At 45.4% G+C, this 18,705-nt stretch overlaps 1 protein-coding gene across 1 annotated transcript; it reads left to right on the forward strand.

The window, feature by feature from the left end:
• Positions 1-9,084: 9,084 nt before the first annotated feature.
• dpt (dermatopontin) lies at positions 9,085-13,913 on the forward strand. Its single transcript, XM_034531284.1, has 4 exons — positions 9,085-9,382; positions 12,373-12,498; positions 13,471-13,578; positions 13,664-13,913. Exons 1-4 carry the CDS (start codon positions 9,093-9,095, stop codon positions 13,728-13,730), a joined length of 591 nt encoding a protein of 196 aa, XP_034387175.1. The 5' UTR covers positions 9,085-9,092; the 3' UTR covers positions 13,731-13,913.
• Positions 13,914-18,705: the final 4,792 nt, after the last annotated feature.

The following is an 18,705-nucleotide window of genomic DNA, read 5'->3' on the forward strand; positions in this document are numbered from 1 at the left end:
TTATTTGTCCCACAACAGGAAACTTTGCAGTGTTGCAGCAGCCAATGAGACAACAGCAGCTATCAAGATGAAAAAGTAAATATAGACTTCATATTAAGGAAATGTGAAATACTGATATTTCTTGGAAAAAAATTTGTTGTCATTTATTTCTGTATGTTTTTCTGTAAAAAGTTAAACAAACTGAGCTGCATGATATTTATGTTCCGTCTGATCATAAGCAAAGTTAAGACAGACAGAGCGGAACAAGTTCATCCTCAGAGAGAGAACAACATGTGGTGCTCCACATGTGGAGCTCCACTAACAGTAATATTAATATAATAATAGTCTTCACTTCATTCAAGCTTTAACACATGAATAAAGTCTCCTGTCAGCTCTGAGCTGAAGGTCAGGAACTCAAAAACATGGGTTTCTCTCCACTGTAAAGGAACTGGTATGTGAATGTCCACCCCAGTGGCAGCACTCCTCATGGAGCAGCTGGTGAGAAGAAGGGCTTCCTCCTTCTGGGCCTTCTCTTGAGTCCAGGTACAAGACCTCATGATGGATCTCACCAGACCAGACCCGAGGGCGGGACCTCTTCCTTTGACCTGAAGTTTAGTGACGGCACGGTTTATGTTTGTGACACTATCCATCACAACGTGTACATACATGGCAATATGGCTGCATTTCTAAAGCGTAGTAAAGTGGTGTGCTGCTCTGTTTTCACACCACCAAGTGAGCAATGTAACAGCCTCCTGGAGACGACTGTTGGCCCACACAGCGCTTTGCCAAGAGGAGGCGCAGCATTCTGAGGACCAGTCTGCTATGTGGTGAGGGAGCCGGACGCCAGCTCATCGACAGGAGAGTGTCAATGCAGCGACGGCGCCCTGCTTCTACCGGACGGCGCCCTGCTTCTACCGGACGGCGCCCTGCTTCTACCGGACGGCGTCCTGCTTCTACCGGACGGCGCCCTGCTTCTACCGGACGGCGTCCTGCTTCTACCCGACGGCGCCCTGCTTCTACCGGACGGCGCCCTGCTTCTACCGGACGGCGCCCTGCTTCTACCGGACGGCGTCCTGCTTCTACCGGACGGCGTCCTGCTTCTACCCGACGGCGCCCTGCTTCTACCGGACGGCGCCCTGCTTCTACCGTACGGCGCCCTGCTTTTACCCGACGGCGCCCTGCTTTTACCCGACGGCGCCCTGCTTCTACCGGACGGCGTCCTGCTTCTACCGGACGGCGCCCTGCTTCTACCGGACGGCGCCCTGCTTCCACCGGACGGCGTCCTGCTTCTACCGGACGGCGTCCTGCTTCTACCGGACGGCGCCCTGCTTCCACCGGACGGCGCCCTGCTTCTACCGGACGGCGCCCTGCTTCTACCGTACGGCGCCCTGCTTTTACCCGACGGCGCCCTGCTTCTACCGGACGGCGCCCTGCTTCTACCGGACGGCGCCCTGCTTCTACCGGACGGCGCCCTGCTTCCACCGGACGGCGTCCTGCTTCTACCGGACGGCGTCCTGCTTCTACCGGACGGCGCCCTGCTTCCACCGGACGGCGTCCTGCTTCCACCGGACGGCGTCCTGCTTCTACCGGACGGCGCCCTGCTTCCACCGGACGGCGTCCTGCTTCCACCGGACGGCGTCCTGCTTCCACCGGACGGCGTCCTGCTTCTACCGGACGCCGTAAACGCTCAGGTTTTAATGGTGAACTTCCATAACCTACCATGAGCACGTCATCATAAATAACTTGCATGAAGAGTGACCTTTGACCTGCTCAACGTTAAACTTACACAGAGTTTTGATTTTAAAGTGAAAACAGATGAACCATTTGAACACAACAACAATAACAACAACAACAACAACGCATTAGCAGAGTCTTCCTCTCAGGAGATTTATGACCACTTCCATCACATTAGTGCCATATTCCGTGAAATGACATCGAGACGGGAGATAATTGTATCAAACAGGAAATGGAACTCGACCTCCATTGTTTAGACGACAAGCCCTCTGACAGTGAAAGGAACATTAATTTGTTCCACACAAGTCTATAAATATGTATATATTTATATATATGTAGTATATCACAGCAAAGAGGACCAGCTTTATGTATAAAGTCTTGTGTATCGGCCACATGGCGAAGATATTGGTTTTATTAATACTCTAACGTTTATATTTAGTTTGCCGTGGTTCTTTTGTGTTGTAGTCGTAGTAGAAGGTCAAACTAGGGAGTTGAGGGCGGAGGTCACATGGTTCTGGTAAACATAGACGTCCTCTGACGTCTGGTCACATCATTATGTTGGACGTTATGAAGCCTCGATTTTTTGCCATTTTGGCCGTAACCATCTGAACCAGTGGACAGGAAGTGACCATATCTGGACTTCTATACAACCAGAGGAGTCGCCACCTGGTGCTCAGGAGAGAGAATGCAGCTTTAACACATGAAGCATAGACTTCTATACAACCAGAGGAGTCTCCCCCTGGTGGTCAGGAGAGAGAATGCAGCTTTAACACATGAAGCATAGACTTCTATACAACCAGAGGAGTCTACCCCTGGTGGTCAGGAGAGAGAATGCAGCTTTAACACATGAAGCATAGACTTCTATACAACCAGAGGAGTCTCGCCCTGGTGGTCAGGGAAGAGAATGCAGCTTTAACACATGAAGCATGGACTTCTATACAACCAGAGGAGTCGCCCCCTGGTGGTCAGGAGAGAGAATGCAGCTTTAACACATGAAGCGTAGACTTCTATACAACCAGAGGAGTCGCCCCCTGATGGTCAGGAGAGAGAATGCAGCTTTAACACATGAAGCGTAGACTTCTATACAACCAGAGGAGTCTCCCCCTGGTGGTCAGGAGAGAGAATGCAGCTTTAACACATGAAGCGTAGACTTCTATACAACCAGAGGAGTCTCCCCCTGGTGGTCAGGAGAGAGAATGCAGCTTTAATACATGAAGCGTAGACTTCTATACAACTAGAGGAGTCGCCCGCTGGTGGTCAGGAGAGAGAATGCAGCTTTAACACATGAAGCGTAGACTTCTATACAACCAGAGGAGTCGCCCCCTGGTGGTCAGGAGAGAGAATGTAGCTTTAACACATGAAGCGTAGACTTCTATACAACCAGAGGAGTCGCCCCCTGGTGGTCAGGAGAGAGAATGCAGCTTTAACACATGAAGCGTAGACTTCTATACAACCAGAGGAGTCGCCCCCTGGTGGTCAGGAGAGAGAATGCAGCTTTAACACATGAAGCGTAGACTTCTATACAACCAGAGGAGTCGCCCCCTGGTGGTCAGGAGAGATAATGCAGCTTTAACACATGAAGCATAGACTTCTATACAACCAGAGGAGTCGCCCCCTGGTGGTCAGGAGAGAGAATGCAGCTTTAACACATGAAGCATGGACTTCTATACAACCAGAGGAGTCGCCCCCTGGTGGTCAGGAGAGAGAATGCAGCTTTAACACATGAAGCATAGACTTCTATACAACCAGAGGAGTCTCCCCCTGGTGGTCAGGAGAGAGAATGCAGCTTTAACACATGAAGCATAGACTTCTATACAACCAGAGGAGTCTCCCCCTGGTGGTCAGGAGAGAGAATGCAGCTTTAACACATGAAGCGTAGACTTCTATACAACCAGAGGAGTCTCCCCCTGGTGGTCAGGAGAGAGAATGCAGCTTTAACACATGAAGCGTAGACTTCTATACAACCAGAGGAGTCGCCCCCTGGTGGTCAGGAGAGAGAATGCAGCTTTAACACATGAAGCGTAGACTTCTATACAACCAGAGGAGTCTCCCCCTGGTGGTCAGGAGAGAGAATGCAACTTTAACACATGAAGCGTAGACTTCTATACAACCAGAGGAGTCTCCCCCTGGTGGTCAGGAGAGAGAATGCAGCTTTAACACATGAAGCGTAGACTTCTATACAACTAGAGGAGTCGCCCCCTGGTGGTCAGGAGAGATAATGCAGCTTTAACACATGAAGCATAGACTTCTATACAACCAGAGGAGTCGCCCCCTGGTGGTCAGGAGAGAGAATGCAGCTTTAACACATGAAGCATGGACTTCTATACAACCAGAGGAGTCGCCCCCTGGTGGTCAGGAGAGAGAATGCAGCTTTAACACATGAAGCATAGACTTCTATACAACCAGAGGAGTCTCCCCCTGGTGGTCAGGAGAGAGAATGCAGCTTTAACACATGAAGCATAGACTTCTATACAACCAGAGGAGTCTCCCCCTGGTGGTCAGGAGAGAGAATGCAGCTTTAACACATGAAGCATAGACTTCTATACAACCAGAGGAGTCTCCCCCTGGTGGTCAGGAGAGAGAATGCAGCTTTAACACATGAAGCATAGACTTCTATACAACCAGAGGAGTCTCCCCCTGGTGGTCAGGAGAGAGAATGCAGCTTTAACACATGAAGCATAGACTTCTATACAACCAGAGGAGTTGCCCCCTGGTGGTCAGTAGAGAGAATGCAGCTTTAACACATGAAGCATAGACTTCTATACAACCAGAGGAGTCGCACGCTGGTCTCCTGGTTTCAACCAATAAAGGAACGTTTGCACTTCTTTAATGATCCGCTGTAGTTCTGTGGGCTACAACTTTTAAAAATATTGTTCAAGTGAATACATAAATTCCAGTTGCTATTGATGGCGGCTTGGCTGTTTAAAATATTTTAGCAGGAATTCCTGTGTAGTTACTTTTCTTTCTGACCAATCAGGGATCTGGAGTGTTTTAACTCTACCTTCTGGTATCGACTGAGGTGCTACAAAGAATAACTAATTCAATCAAAAATAATATAACAATATTAAACACAAATACGTGTTGTTCAACATGGTAATAAAATGATGTTCATTAAAAGAAGATGTAATAAATAGTCAACATGTCGTAACCTTGCAGGAAGCGATGGCATCGATGCGGCTGAATGAACCACACCGGGTGACATGTGCCTGAAACACTCGACTTCTATCAGGACTGTCCCAGAGGCTTATCTCTGGGAGAAACCGCATTGTTCTAACGAGGTTACAGTCCGAAGACGAGCCATTGATTTGGAGACGTTCCTCTGGTCGCCTCTGGGCCGGCCCCTTAATGTCATCAGTGAAGCACTATTAAGCAGCAAAGGCCTGATGGGAAAACGGTGCATGCTGGGAGACCTTTTGACTTCCCCTCGGTGGCGGTTGTGTAACCCTGCATACCAGAGATTGTTGTGTTTCAGAAGCATTCATAGTTTGAAGTTATTATGTCGATGATGTGAAGCAAAAGTGAAGCAAAAAACAACTGTAACGACGGCCAGAAGACAAACTACAGGCTCTGGTTTCTGTTAAGATGTTCTGAGCGTTAACGTCTTGGTTGTGAAACAGACGATGGCCTCTTGGCTTCACCGGTCCAAACGGTGGATGAATGAAACAACAGTTTGCAAGTCATTTAGCGGGTGATGACTTGCTCTCTGCGTGTTACCTTTTCAATGACATAAACCTATGGAATACAGATATTTCTATGAGATCAAACCAGCAGAGTGACGATCAGCTGATCTCAGTCTCCTGTATGTGAAAGTTGTTGCAGATGTGAACTGAAGCCACAAATATTTGCCTTATGAAGACGTTCACATGTGCACATCTGACCCACATATGTTGTTCTGGGGCATTATTGCATTGAAATGCATTGAAATAAATGAAACTTGGCCTCATACTTTCTGGTTCCCCGTCTTTTATTCTGCTGAGTGGTATCAGGGCGTTTCAGGGGTCCTATCAGAGGTCCTATGAAGGCCTTTCAGGGGTCCTATCAGAGGTCCTATGAAGGCCTTTCAGAGGTCTTATCAGAGGTCCTATCAAGTCCTATCAGGGGGCCTTTCAGAGGCCCCATCGGAGGTCCTAGTAGGGCCTTTCAGAGGTCATATGAGAGGTCCTATCAGCAGTCATATCAGGTCCTATCAGGGGGCCTTTCGGGGGTCCTATCAGGGCATTTCAGAGGTACTATCATGACTTTTCAGGGGTCCTATCAGAGGTCCTATCAGAGGTACTATCAGGACCTTTCAGGGGTCCTATCAGTGGTCCTATCAGAGGTACTATCAGGACCTTTCAGGGGTCCTATCAGTGGTCCTATCAGAGGTACTATCAGGACCTTTCACGGGTCCTATCAGTGGTCCTTTCAGAGGTCCTATCAGAGGTCCTATCAGGGCATTTCAGAGGTCCTATCAGAGGTCCTATCAGGGCATTTCAGAGGTCCTATCAGAGGTCCTATCAGGGCATTTCAGAGGTCCTATCAGGGCCTTTCAGGAGGTCCAGGTCTCATGTGAGTCTGGATGCCTCAGTCAGATGTGTTATGAATGAAGCCCACAGTCTCCAGCAGTACTGCTCTAAATAGAGACTTTGGAATAGGCAACTGTTTCTATAAATACCTCTCAGTTCTGCTCCATTTTGACTCTGTGGAACTCCTCTTCTCCTCAACATGAGCAGACGTTTATTTTTAGACGCTTTGAGGGTGATTTCTCTCCCGGGATCCGACTCTCTGGAGCAGAGCCAGCAAAGCATTTCTCTAAACACCAGTTCACGTACGTCAGTTACTGTTGATGAAGCACTAATATGGCTCTGACATAATATTATAACTCTCTACGATCTGTCAAATATACACACAGACACACATGTTCATGTTTAGAATTTGCTCTCATCATAGTTTAAACTGAACTTATTCATAAATACATGTGTTTATGCATTATGATAACTTATTAGCACGGATCAGAACACTTCCTGAAGTGAATTATCACGTATTCTGCTTTACTTGGATGTTAATATTATCCTGCAGTAATACAGTAGATATCCAAACTGTATTTTCATTTAGAAGAACCTAAATATATACAAAAGAAAACATTTTATTCTATAATTTTCCTAAAAACTGTGACTTTTCTACACTGAAGTATTTTAAAACTTATATTACATGTGTTTACATATTTATTGTGTTTGATTTGACTTCTTATTGCACATAATCAATAATAATATAACAAATAAAACCTTTGAATCTTCAATCATTTTCAAATAAAAAAGGATTAAAATCTCGTTGGTCGTTGTCAAAGTGACATTTCGTCCCCACTGATAATATCCGAGAGTAGAAGTAGAAAATGATTCATCATATCTAGTTTATACATAATGTGTTTGCATAAAGAGTGTTTGTGGAGCAGCTGTTCGTGATCAATGAGGAAAAGGATGAGCGTACAGCAGCGCATGTTATTGTTATTGTTGTTATTATTATTCACGTCAACACACATAGTGAAGAGCATCTGATCTACAGCCGTGTGGAAGATGGATGCGCCCATTGACACGGTGACCCTGGAACGACCTCTGATCGGTTACATCTGATATTGATTTTCATTATTGGAATATTGCTGCTATTAATATCTTTTTTTTCAACACATTCTCACTCCAAACTCCTTAACTGGCTAGTTAGGTTTAGGAAAAGATTGTGGTTTAGGTTAAGATAAGTAATTTATTTTACATTAAAAAGTAAGTAATTTGAAATAAGTACGTTTTTAACATGAATCTATATCACTTTACCTCTGATCCAACACACCTGATATAGGACAAGACACATTACCCCTGATCCAACACACCTGATATAGGACAAGACACATTACCCCTGATCCAACACACCTGATATAGGACAAGACACATTACCCCTGATCCAACACACCTGATATAGGACAAGACACTTTACCCCTGATCCAACACACCTGATATAGGACAAGACACTTTACCCCTGATCCAACACACCTGATATAGGACAAGACACTTTACCCCTGATCCAACACACCTGATATAGGGACAAGACACTTTACCCCTGATCCAACACACCTGATATAGGACAAGACACTTTACCCCTGATCCAACACACCTGATATAGGACAAGACACTTTACCCCTGATCCAACACACCTGATATAGGGGCAAGACACTTTACCCCTGATCCAAAGCAGCTGAGGCTAATTAAGCCTCTTCCCGGCACCTGTTCCCTGAGCCACTCCCCCGCCCCCCCCCCTGCAGCTGAGCCTAACCACGCCCCAGCCACCACAGTAACAAACTTACTTATTTGTTAAAAATGTACTTGTTTTATATAAATAAAGTACTTATTTTATATTAAAAATGTACCTTTTTATTGTTAAAAACACCCTATTTATTTAATGTAAAAATAATGTTGTTTTAAATATTTAAGTAAGTTTGTTACAAAGAATATGTTTTTTTAACAATAAAAAGGTACGTTTAACATAAAATAAGTACTTTTTAAAATGTACAATATAAAATAACTAAGTTTGTTACATAGAATATGTACGTTATTTCTTTTACATTAAATAAGTATATATATATTTTTTTACATGAATTGAGGACGTTTTAAAAAAGGTTGATGGAAGAATCTGGTCCACTACAGAGTCTCCAGTAACTAATACAGGAATCTGGTCCACTACAGAGTCTCCACAGAGTCTCCAGTAACTAATACAGGAATCTGATCCACTACAGAGTCTCTAGTAACTAATACAGGAATCTGATCCACTACAGAGTCTCCAGTAACTAATACAGGAATCTGATCCACTACAGAGTCTCCAGTAACTAATACAGGAATCTGGTCCACTACAGAGTCTCCAGTAACTAATACAGGAATCTGATCCACTACAGAGTCTCCAGTAACTAATACAGGAATCTGGTCCACTACAGAGTCTCCAGTAACTACTACATGAATCTGGTCCACTACAGAGTCTCCAGTAACTAATACAGGAATCTGATCCACTACAGAGTCTCCAGTAACTAATACAGGAATCTGGTCCACTACAGAGTCTCCAGTAACTAATAGAGGAAGCTGATCCACTACAGAGTCTCCAGTAACTACTACAGGAATCTGGTCCACTACAGAGTCTCCAGTAACTAATAGAGGAAGCTGATCCACTACAGAGTCTCGAGCCAGCAATCCGACGGTTAACACATGTTGACGAGATGAGAATGACATCAATCTGGACCTCTTTTAAGGAACGCCTTCTGTGCAGAGAGACTTTGTTTGCACTCCGTTTCTGAGTCCACCTTAAATGTGAAGAGAGTCCAGGCTACAAAACATCTGTACAAAGACGAGGAGTGCTTGGAAGAGATGCAGCTCTCCAACATGCATCCTGCTCTGCTGGCGCTGACAGCCTCTCTGCTCGCCACGGCGGCGGCTCAGTCTCACGACCACCATGACATGTCCTGGGTCAACGGCTACCGCCAGGGCTTCAACTTCCAGTGTCCGCACAGAGAAGTTCTCGTGGCCACCAGGAGCTTCTTCAGCGTGGAGGACGGCGCTGACCGCTTGTGGTCGTTTGAGTGCCAGCCCACACCGGAGGGTCTGGGGGAGCCCAGCGACTGCTGGTGGGACGACATCAACCGAGCCGGCATGGAGTGGTGGGTCCTCTATCCTCTGTCCTCTCTCCTCAGTCCTCTGTCCACTATCCTCTTTCCTCTATCCTCTGTCCACTATCCTCTATCCTCTATCCTCTGTCCTCTATCCTCTATCCTCTTTCCTCTATCCTCTGTCCACTATCCTCTTTCCTCTATCCTCTGTCCTCTATCCTCTATCCTCTATCCTCTGTCCACTATCCTCTTTCCTCTATCCTCTGTCCTCTATCCTCTATCCTCTTTCCTCTATCCTCTGTCCACTATCCTCTTTCCTCTATCCTCTGTCCTCTATCCTCTATCCTCTATCCTCTTTCCTCTATCCTCTGTCCACTATCCTCTTTCCTCTATCCTCTGTCCACTATCCTCTTTCCTCTATCCTCTGTCCACTATCCTCTATCCTCTATCCTCTGTCCTCTATCCTCTATCCTCTTTCCTCTATCCTCTGTCCACTATCCTCTTTCCTCTATCCTCTGTCCTCTATCCTCTATCCTCTATCCTCTGTCCACTATCCTCTTTCCTCTATCCTCTGTCCACTATCCTCTATCCTCTATCCTCTATCCTCTGTCCACTATCCTCTTTCCTCTATCCTCTGTCCACTATCCTCTTTCCTCTATCCTCTGTCCACTATCCTCTATCCTCTATCCTCTATCCTCGGTTCTCTGTCCACTGTCCTCTTTCCTCTATCCTCTGTCCTCTATGCTCTATCCTCTATCCTCTGTCCACTATACTCTATCCTCTGTCCACTATCCTCTTTCCTCTATCCTCTGTCCTCTATCCTCTATCCTCTATCCTCTGTCCACTATCCTCTTTCCTCTATCCTCTGTCCTCTATCCTCTATCCTCTATCCTCTATCCTCTGTCCTCTATCCTCTATCCTCTATCCTCTGTCCACTATCCTCTTTCCTCTATCCTCTGTCCACTATCCTCTGTCCTCTATCCTCTGTCCTCTATCCTCTATCCTCTGTCCACTATCCCCTTCCTCTATCCTCTGTCCACTATCCTCTTTCCTCTATCCTCTGTCCTCTATCCTCTGTTCACTATCCCCTTCCTCTATCCTCTGTCCACTATCCTCTTTCCTCTATCCTCTGTCCTCTATCCTCTATTCACTATCCTCTGTCCTCTATCCTCTATCCTCTGTCCTCTGTCCTCTGTCCTCTATCCTCTATCCTCTATCCTCTGTCCTCTATCCTCTGTCCACTATCCCCTTCCTCTATCCTCTGTCCTCTATCCTCTATCCTCTATCCTCTGTCCTCTATCCTCTATCCTCTATCCTCTGTCCTCTATCCTCTATCCTCTATCCTCTGTCCTCTATCCTCTATCCTCTATCCTCTATCCTCTGTCCTCTATCCTCTATCCTCTATCCTCTGTCCTCTATCCTCTGTCCACTATCCCCTTCCTCTATCCTCTGTCCTCTATCCTCTATCCTCTATCCTCTTTCCTCTATCCTCTTTCCTCTATCCTCTGTCCACTATCCTCTTTCCTCTATCCTCTGTTCTCTATCCTCGGTTCTCTGTCCACTATCCTCTTTCCTCTATCCTCTGTTCTCTATCCTCGGTTCTCTGTCCACTATCCTCTGTCCTCTGTCCTCTGTTAGTCCTAATGTTAGTTATTAAAGAATCCAAAGAAGTTAGATTTCAGTAGTTTTGAAGGATGGGAAGCACAAAAAGAATTGAAGGTGTTTATCTTGTTTATGAACAGCAACAATAATATCTATAAATATACTGTATATAGATATATATATATTATATTTATATATCTATATCTATTATAGATATATACATATATGTACATATATATATATTTATATATATTTATTTATAGATATATAAATATGTATACATATATATAAAAAAGGACAGACACATATCACTTTCCTGAATAATAATGTAATATTTTGTGCATGTAGACCAGAAATGCAGATCCTCTCCTCAGAGTCAGAATCCAGTCCACTATGTGATGTGGTCGACTCTCTCCGACTGTTCAGCAGCTGTGAACATGTTTGTTCATCAGAGAAACATTTCAACAGACTGGCCCATGTGAAGACCACGTCACGGGAACATCTTGGGCCCATTTGTCAGATGCCTGATCCACTACGTGATGTGGTTTTACTGCTTGTCTCCGCCGTCCTGGACCAACAGCAGGTTCTTAAAGGTCACTGTTAGCAGACAACAAAGGAGGCCTCTGGAGGCTGATACTACCATTGTTGTATGAACAAAAACACCCGGACCTCCAGTCCTCATGGGGACTTAAAAACAGAGACAGCAACCAGAGGATATCTGTGGTCCTCTAAAGACCAGAAGACATCTGTGGTCCTCTAAAGATGTCCTTTTAAGACCAGAGGATATCTGGGTTCCGTTAGCTCTACGTTAGCGCTACGTTAGCTCTACGTTAGCTCTACGTTCGCTCTACAATCGCTCTACAAGGACCAGAGCCAGCTGGTCCTGCATGGATATAATAAACGCAGAGCTCAGGGGAACCGAGACCGGTCCAGCAGGCCGATGTCCAACAGCCCTCCAGAGACTTTAGGACCACACAAAGCTGCAGCTTTTTCCTGGACCACGTCGTCAGAACCACTCAACACAACTCCACTGCACAAATAAACATGTTTCGGAAAGGTTGATGTCATTGAAGGACTCGGATCAGCCGTCAGGAGGCAGAAATGAAGCCAACGTCTGCTTCACATTACTCCTTTGTGCTGCTGCTCTTTATGTTGACTCGGAGCTCCGCCTCTAACTCAAAGACCAACCACGCCTGCCTCTCATTACCAGCGCTGTCAGTGGGAACGACCCCCGCCGGCCGAATGGCTGCCGGCCGAGTCCTTGTTTCCATGACAAACGTGCACACGGCTGCTCAGACCTGCTGTTGTGGTGACAGCGAGGTCTATGGGCCGTAAACACACCACCGTTTACCTCAAACAATGGAGGGGTCTCGACGACTTTACCTCCAGAGGGAGGATTGTTCTGTGTGCACTGAAATGTCTCTTGTTTGTCTCCACAGGACTTCTACATGCACTCGTAACGGGCTGGTGGCCGGCGTCCAGAGCAAGTACTTTGAGTCGGTTCTGGACCGGGAATGGCAGTTCTACTGCTGCTACTACAAACGCAGATGCCCCTACTCCTGCATGTGTGTGGGCTTTGTTCAAGGACTTCCTCTTCTTCTTACATAATATTGATACCACTCTAAAGCTTCATGTGTTAAAGCTGCATTCTCTCTACTGACCACTACGGGGCGACTCCTCTGGTTGTATAGAAGTCTATGCTTCATGTCTTAAAGCTGCATTCTCTCTCCTGACCACCAGGGGCGACTCCTCTGGTTGTATAGAAGTCTATGCTTCATGTGTTAAAGCTGCATTCTCTCTCCTGACCACCAGGGGCGACTCCTCTGGTTGTATAGAAGTCTATGCTTCATGTGTTAAAGCTGCATTCTCTCTCCTGACCACCAGGGGCGACTCCTCTGGTTGTATAGAAGTCTATGCTTCATGTGTTAAAGCTGCATTCTCTCTCCTGACCACCAGGGGCGACTCCTCTGGTTGTATAGAAGTCTATGCTTCACGTGTTAGAGCTGCATTCTCTCTCCTGACCACCAGGGGGCGACTCCTCTGGTTGTATAGAAGTTTATGCTTCATGTGTTAAAGCTGCATTCTCTCCACTGACCACCAGGGGTGACTCCTCTGGTTGTATAGAAGTCTATGCTTCATGTGTTAAAGCTGCATTCTCTCTCCTGACCACCAGGGGTGACTCCTCTGGTTGTATAGAAGTCTATGCTTCATGTGTTAAAGCTGCATTCTCTCTCCTGACCACCAGGGGGCGACTCCTCTGGTTGTATAGAAGTCTATGCTTCATGTGTTAAAGCTGCATTCTCTCTCCTGACCACCAGGGGGCGACTCCTCTGGTTGTATAGAAGTCTATGCAAAACGATCATACAAATAGGATATTTATTCTTCATCTGTCCCAAAACAATGTGTTGATCAGCAGCTTCACATTTACAGATCGGTATCGACCTTCTCGTCTAAATCAAAAAGTCCTAACAATTATTTTTTAAAGCTTTGATAATTAACTTCTTATAATATTACCCACAATGCTGTCGCCCTCAAAGGAAGACGAGCGACATTCCCGAAAACTTCAGAGAGGAGGCGGAGCTCGTGGTTCCTTCTTACGGGTACTTCATCCGAGGAGCTCAGACCACCTTCAGCGGCGTGTTAAGGTCCATCTCTCCACATGGTCCCTCAGTGTCTGGACTCCATCGAGGACAGAGCCCTCTAACGACCCTGTCCTGTGCTTTGTTTCAGAGATCGGCAGTGGAAGTACATCCTGTGCAGAATGACGGACTTTGACTGTGAATTTGAAAATGTATAGACTCGTAATCCTCATTATTTCCAACCAGTAAACCATTTGAACTCATATTTACGCTCACATTTAAACAAAAAGCCATATGTACACACCTTGTACCCCTCTGGTGCATGTGAGCAGAGCTTCCTGAGCTTCTCCTGGTTATATCATGTAACTGTGTGAAATACCATTAAAACTTTTCTTGACTGCTCTGAGGTCCTTTATGAAACAGTGTGGTATGAACTCTTTGTGAGACATTTCCACAACGTGCTGCAGGAGGGCTCGACTACGGTGGCCCGGAGACATCAAACCGAGGAAAAAGAAACATGATGCTAATGAAGGATGCACACGGCTTGTTGTTACTGGGTTTCCATTGTGATCATTAGCACAAGGCTAAAGCTAGGCTAACAGTATATATTTGTAACATAGAAAGTTAGCTTAGCTTAGCATAAAGACTCAAAACAGTAGGGCACAGCTAGCCTGGCCCTGTCAGAAGGAAACAAAATAAAATCCTTCCTAAAGGTAACAATTCAGCATGTTTAATCGTATTTATTTAATCTGTATGAAGGTTGTACCTTTGGACAGAGCTAGGCTAGCTACAGTCTTTATGCTAAGCTAAGCTAACTGTCTGCTGGCCCCATGCTTCATATGTAGAACTCTTTCTTTGAGAAACTAAATTCAACAAGTGCCTTTAGACTGAAGCGTGAAGCATTCCTGAAACTTCTTCTGGAGCTTTAAAGCTCTGATTTAAAGCCTCTAAAGACGACTGACCGTTGGTGAACGTTCAGGTTTTAACGTGTGCTTTTTGTGTGATTGGCGGCCATGTTCCCCTCCTTCTCCTCCGTCTACTGGGCCGTCTACTGGGGCTTGATGGAGTGAGCGCAGCGGAGGTCAGCCGCCTTGGAGTGAGCTGGGGGAACCGGGCCAGCAGCTGTTTGTTTAAGGCAGCTGCCGCCTCGTCCCCGTCCTCCGGCTCGGGGCCAGAGACACCGCCGTCCCCCGAGCGCGAGGACGGGGGACGGCGCGTGCCTGCAGAGGCCTCCCACGGTGGACGCGGAGCCGAGGCTCCAGGGTCCTAGCTTCCCCGGTTCAACGTCCTCGTTTAAGGTCCTGATTGCTTCTTTGGGTCAAATGTAAAACACGATGTCTCCACAGAGGCCGAGCAGATGTTAACCATTCAAACGGCATTTCATCTCACAGGAATAACTAAAGAACTAAACTCAAAGTTAACGCTGACTTATTTGAAGCGATGTTGACCCAACATTAACGATCCTGGACATAACTGAGCCTCATAATCAGCTGTTCGAAGGTCGAGGTCAGTTCACATCAATTTAAAAGCAGAGCTCTGGGAACACGATGCCCTGGGGGAAGCCTCCTGCGTGGGGGAGACCTCCTCCCTCCATCACTGTTCATTACAGCTAGATGGAAAACAATCCTTTCATAACAATATTCAGGGTTCATAAAGTCTCCTGAAACGTCTGCAGTTATCCAGCAGATAGTTAAGAGCTGCAGAGCGAAGAGGGATGTGATGAAAACCGGCTGCACTGGATGAACAATTTAAATAAATCTCATAAACACAGATTATTTGAACTATGTATCACGATGACCTGGTGATAAGCAAGACCTCTTGAGGAGGCGGAGCTCCACAGAGCTCCTGATGCCCGACAGTCACGACCACAAGGCCCCGAGCGTCCAATGGCTGTTGAGGCGTTCAGCCTGACCGATCATTATCTCCCATGATGCAACAGAAGCAGCGAGTGAGGTTTAAAAAGCTGTCGCCACAGTTTAGCTTAATGCACCAGAACAACACCTGAACTCGGCATCGAACACCCGTCCGTCCCCATCGTGACACGTTTAGTTTGGAGCTCAGTGACCTCGTCCTGAGCGACAAGAAGAGTTCATGTCCTTACAGGATCCTACAGGATCCTACAGTACTGGATCCTACAGGATCCTACAGTACTGGATCCTACAGGATCCTACAGTACTGGATCCTACAGGATCCTACAGTACTGGATCCTACAGGATCCTACAGTACTGGATCGTACTGGATATTACAGTACTGGATCCTACAGTACTGGATCTTAGAGTACTGGATCGTACAGGATCCTACAGTACTGGAGCGTAACATCTGTGTTTGTTTGTTTGTTTGTTTGACGTGTGAAATAACAACACAACAAAATGAAGAACACAGAACCATGGTTACCGGAGCAGCAGTGATCTGGAACACGGGATGTTTTTGGGTGTTAAGTGTTCACAGGAAGTGGGTTTCATGCCACAGTCCATTAGCCCAGACCCGCCAGACCCCCCAGACTGCCAAGACCTCCGAGACCCCCGAAACCCCCTAGACCCTGCGACGCAGACAAAGACTCAAATACTGCATGAAGAATCACATTGTGTGTTCATGTGTTCATGTGCTCATGTGTTCATGTTTTCATGTGCTCATGTGTTTGTGTGTTCATGTGTTCATGTGCTCATGTGTTCATGTGCTCATGTGTTCATGTTTTCATGTGCTCATGTGTTCATGTTTTCATGTGCTCATGTGTTTGTGTGTTCATGTGTTCATGTGCTCATGTGTTCATGTGCTCATGTGTTCATGTTTTCATGTGCTCATGTGTTTGTGTGTTCATGTGCTCATGTGTTCATGTGTTTGTGTGTTCATGTGTTCATGTGCTCATGTGTTCATGTGTTCATGTATTCATGTGTTCATGTGTTCATGTGTTCATGTGTGTGTGTGTTCATGTGTTCGTGTGTTCATGTGCTCATGTGTTCATGTGTTCATGTGTTCATGTGTTCATGTGCTCATGTGTTCATGTGTTCATGTGTTTGTGTGTTCATGTGTTTGTGTGTTTGTGTGTTCATGTGCTCATGTGTTCATGTGTTCATGTCTCCATGTGTTCATGTGCTCATGTATTCATGTGTTCATGTGTTTGTGTGTTCATGTGCTCATGTGTTCATGTGTTCATGTGCTCATGTGTTCATGTGTTCATGTCTCCATGTGTTCATGTGTTCATGTGCTCATGTGTGTGTGTGTTCATGTGCTCATGTGTTCATGTGTTCATGTGCTCATGTGTTCATGTGTTCATGTCTCCATGTGTTCATGTATTCATGTGTTCATGTGTTTGTGTGTTCATGTGCTCATGTGTTCATGTGTTCATGTGCTCATGTGTTTATGTGTTTATGTGTTCATGTGTTTGTGTGTTCATGTGCTCATGTTTTCATGTGCTCATGTTTTCATGTGCTCATTTGTTCATGTGTTCATGTGCTCATGTGCTCATTTGTTCATGTGTTCATTTGTTCATGTGTTCATGTGTTCATTTGTTCATGTGTTCATGTGCTCATGTGTTCATGTGTTCATGTGTTCATGTGTTCATTTGTTCATGTGTTCATGTGCTCATGTGTTCATGTGTTCATGTGTTCATTCGTTCATGTGTTCATGTGTTTGTGTGTTCATGTGTTCATGTGTTCATTTGTTCATGTGCTCATGTGTTCATGTGTTCATGTGTTCATTTGTTCATGTGTTCATGTGCTCATGTGTTCATGTGCTCATGTGTTCATGTGCTCATGTGTTCATGTGTTCATGTATTCATGTGTTCATGTGTTCATTTGTTCATGTGTTCATGTGCTCATGTGTTCATGTGCTCATGTGTTCATGTGTTCATGTATTCATGTGTTCATGTGCTCATTTGTTCATGTGTTCATGTGCTCATGTGTTCATTTGTTCATGTGTTCATGTGCTCATGTGTTCATGTGCTCATGTGTTCATGTGTTCATGTATTCATGTGTTCATGTGCTCATTTGTTCATGTGTTCATGTGCTCATGTGTTCATGTGCTCATGTGTTTGTGTGTCTTGTTAGACCTTAGTGCTGATAAAGGACTCATCTCTGTACTGGTCTTGTTAGACCTTAGTGCTGATAAAGGACTCATCTCTGTACTGGTCTTGTTAGACCTTAGTGCTGATAAAGGACTCATCTCTGTACTGGTCTGGTTAGACCTTAGTGCTGATAAAGGACTCATCTCTGTACTGGTCTTGTTAGACCTTAGTGCTGATAAAGGACTCATCTCTGTACTGGTCTTGTTAGACCTTAGTGCTGATAAAGGACTCATCTCTGTACTGGTCTTGTTAGACCTTAGTGCTGATAAAGGACTCATCTCTGTACTGGTCTTGTTAGACCTTAGTGCTGATAAAGGACTCATCTCTGTACTGGTCTTGTTAGACCTTAGTGCTGATAAAGGACTCATCTCTGTACTGGTCTGGTTAGACCTTAGTGCTGATAAAGGACTCATCTCTGTACTGGTCTTGTTAGACCTTAGTGCTGATAAAGGACTCATCTCTGTACTGGTCTTGTTAGACCTTAGTGCTGATAAAGGACTCATCTCTGTACTGGTCTTGTTAGACCTTAGTGCTGATAAAGGACTCATCTCTGTACTGGTCTTGTTAGACCTTAGTGCTAATAAATGACTCATCTCTGTACTGGTCTTGTTAGACCTTAGTGCTAATAAAGGACTCATCTCTGTACTGGTCTTGTTAGACCTTAGTGCTGATAAAGGACTCATCTCTGTACTGGTCTTGTTAGACCTTAGTGCTGATAAAGGACTCATCTCTGTACTGGTCTTGTTAGACCTTAGTGCTGATAAAGGACTCATCTCCGTACTGGTCTTGTTAGACCTTAGTGCTGATAAAGGACTCATCTCCGTACTGGTCTTGTTAGACCTTAGTGCTGCGTTCAACACCATTGATCATGACATCCTATTACAGAGACTGGATCAGTCGATTGGCATTTCAGGTACCGCACTAAGTTGGTTTAAATCCTATTTATCAGATCGATCTCAGTTTGTTTTTGTAAACGATGAAGCCTCAATGACCACCAACGTTAATCATGGAGTTCCACAAGGTTCTGTGCTTGGACCAATTTTATTTACCTTATATATGCTTCCTTTGGGCAATATTATCAGGAAACACTCCATAAACTTTCATTGTTATGCAGATGATACTCAATTATA

This window comes from Cyclopterus lumpus, chromosome 4 (genome assembly GCF_009769545.1).
Source record: "Cyclopterus lumpus isolate fCycLum1 chromosome 4, fCycLum1.pri, whole genome shotgun sequence".
Classification (NCBI taxonomy): domain Eukaryota; kingdom Metazoa; phylum Chordata; class Actinopteri; order Perciformes; family Cyclopteridae; genus Cyclopterus; species Cyclopterus lumpus.

Bases quoted from the DNA above. Each gene is read 5' to 3' on its own strand.
- dpt (XM_034531284.1), top strand. From the start codon at position 9,093: ATGCAGCTCTCCAACATGCATCCTGCTCTGCTGGCGCTGACAGCCTCT. The intron at 9,383-12,372 runs GTGGGTCCTCTA...TTGTCTCCACAG, and splicing joins AACCGAGCCGGCATGGAGTG to GACTTCTACATGCACTCGTA. The intron at 13,579-13,663 runs GTCCATCTCTCC...GCTTTGTTTCAG, and splicing joins ACCTTCAGCGGCGTGTTAAG to AGATCGGCAGTGGAAGTACA.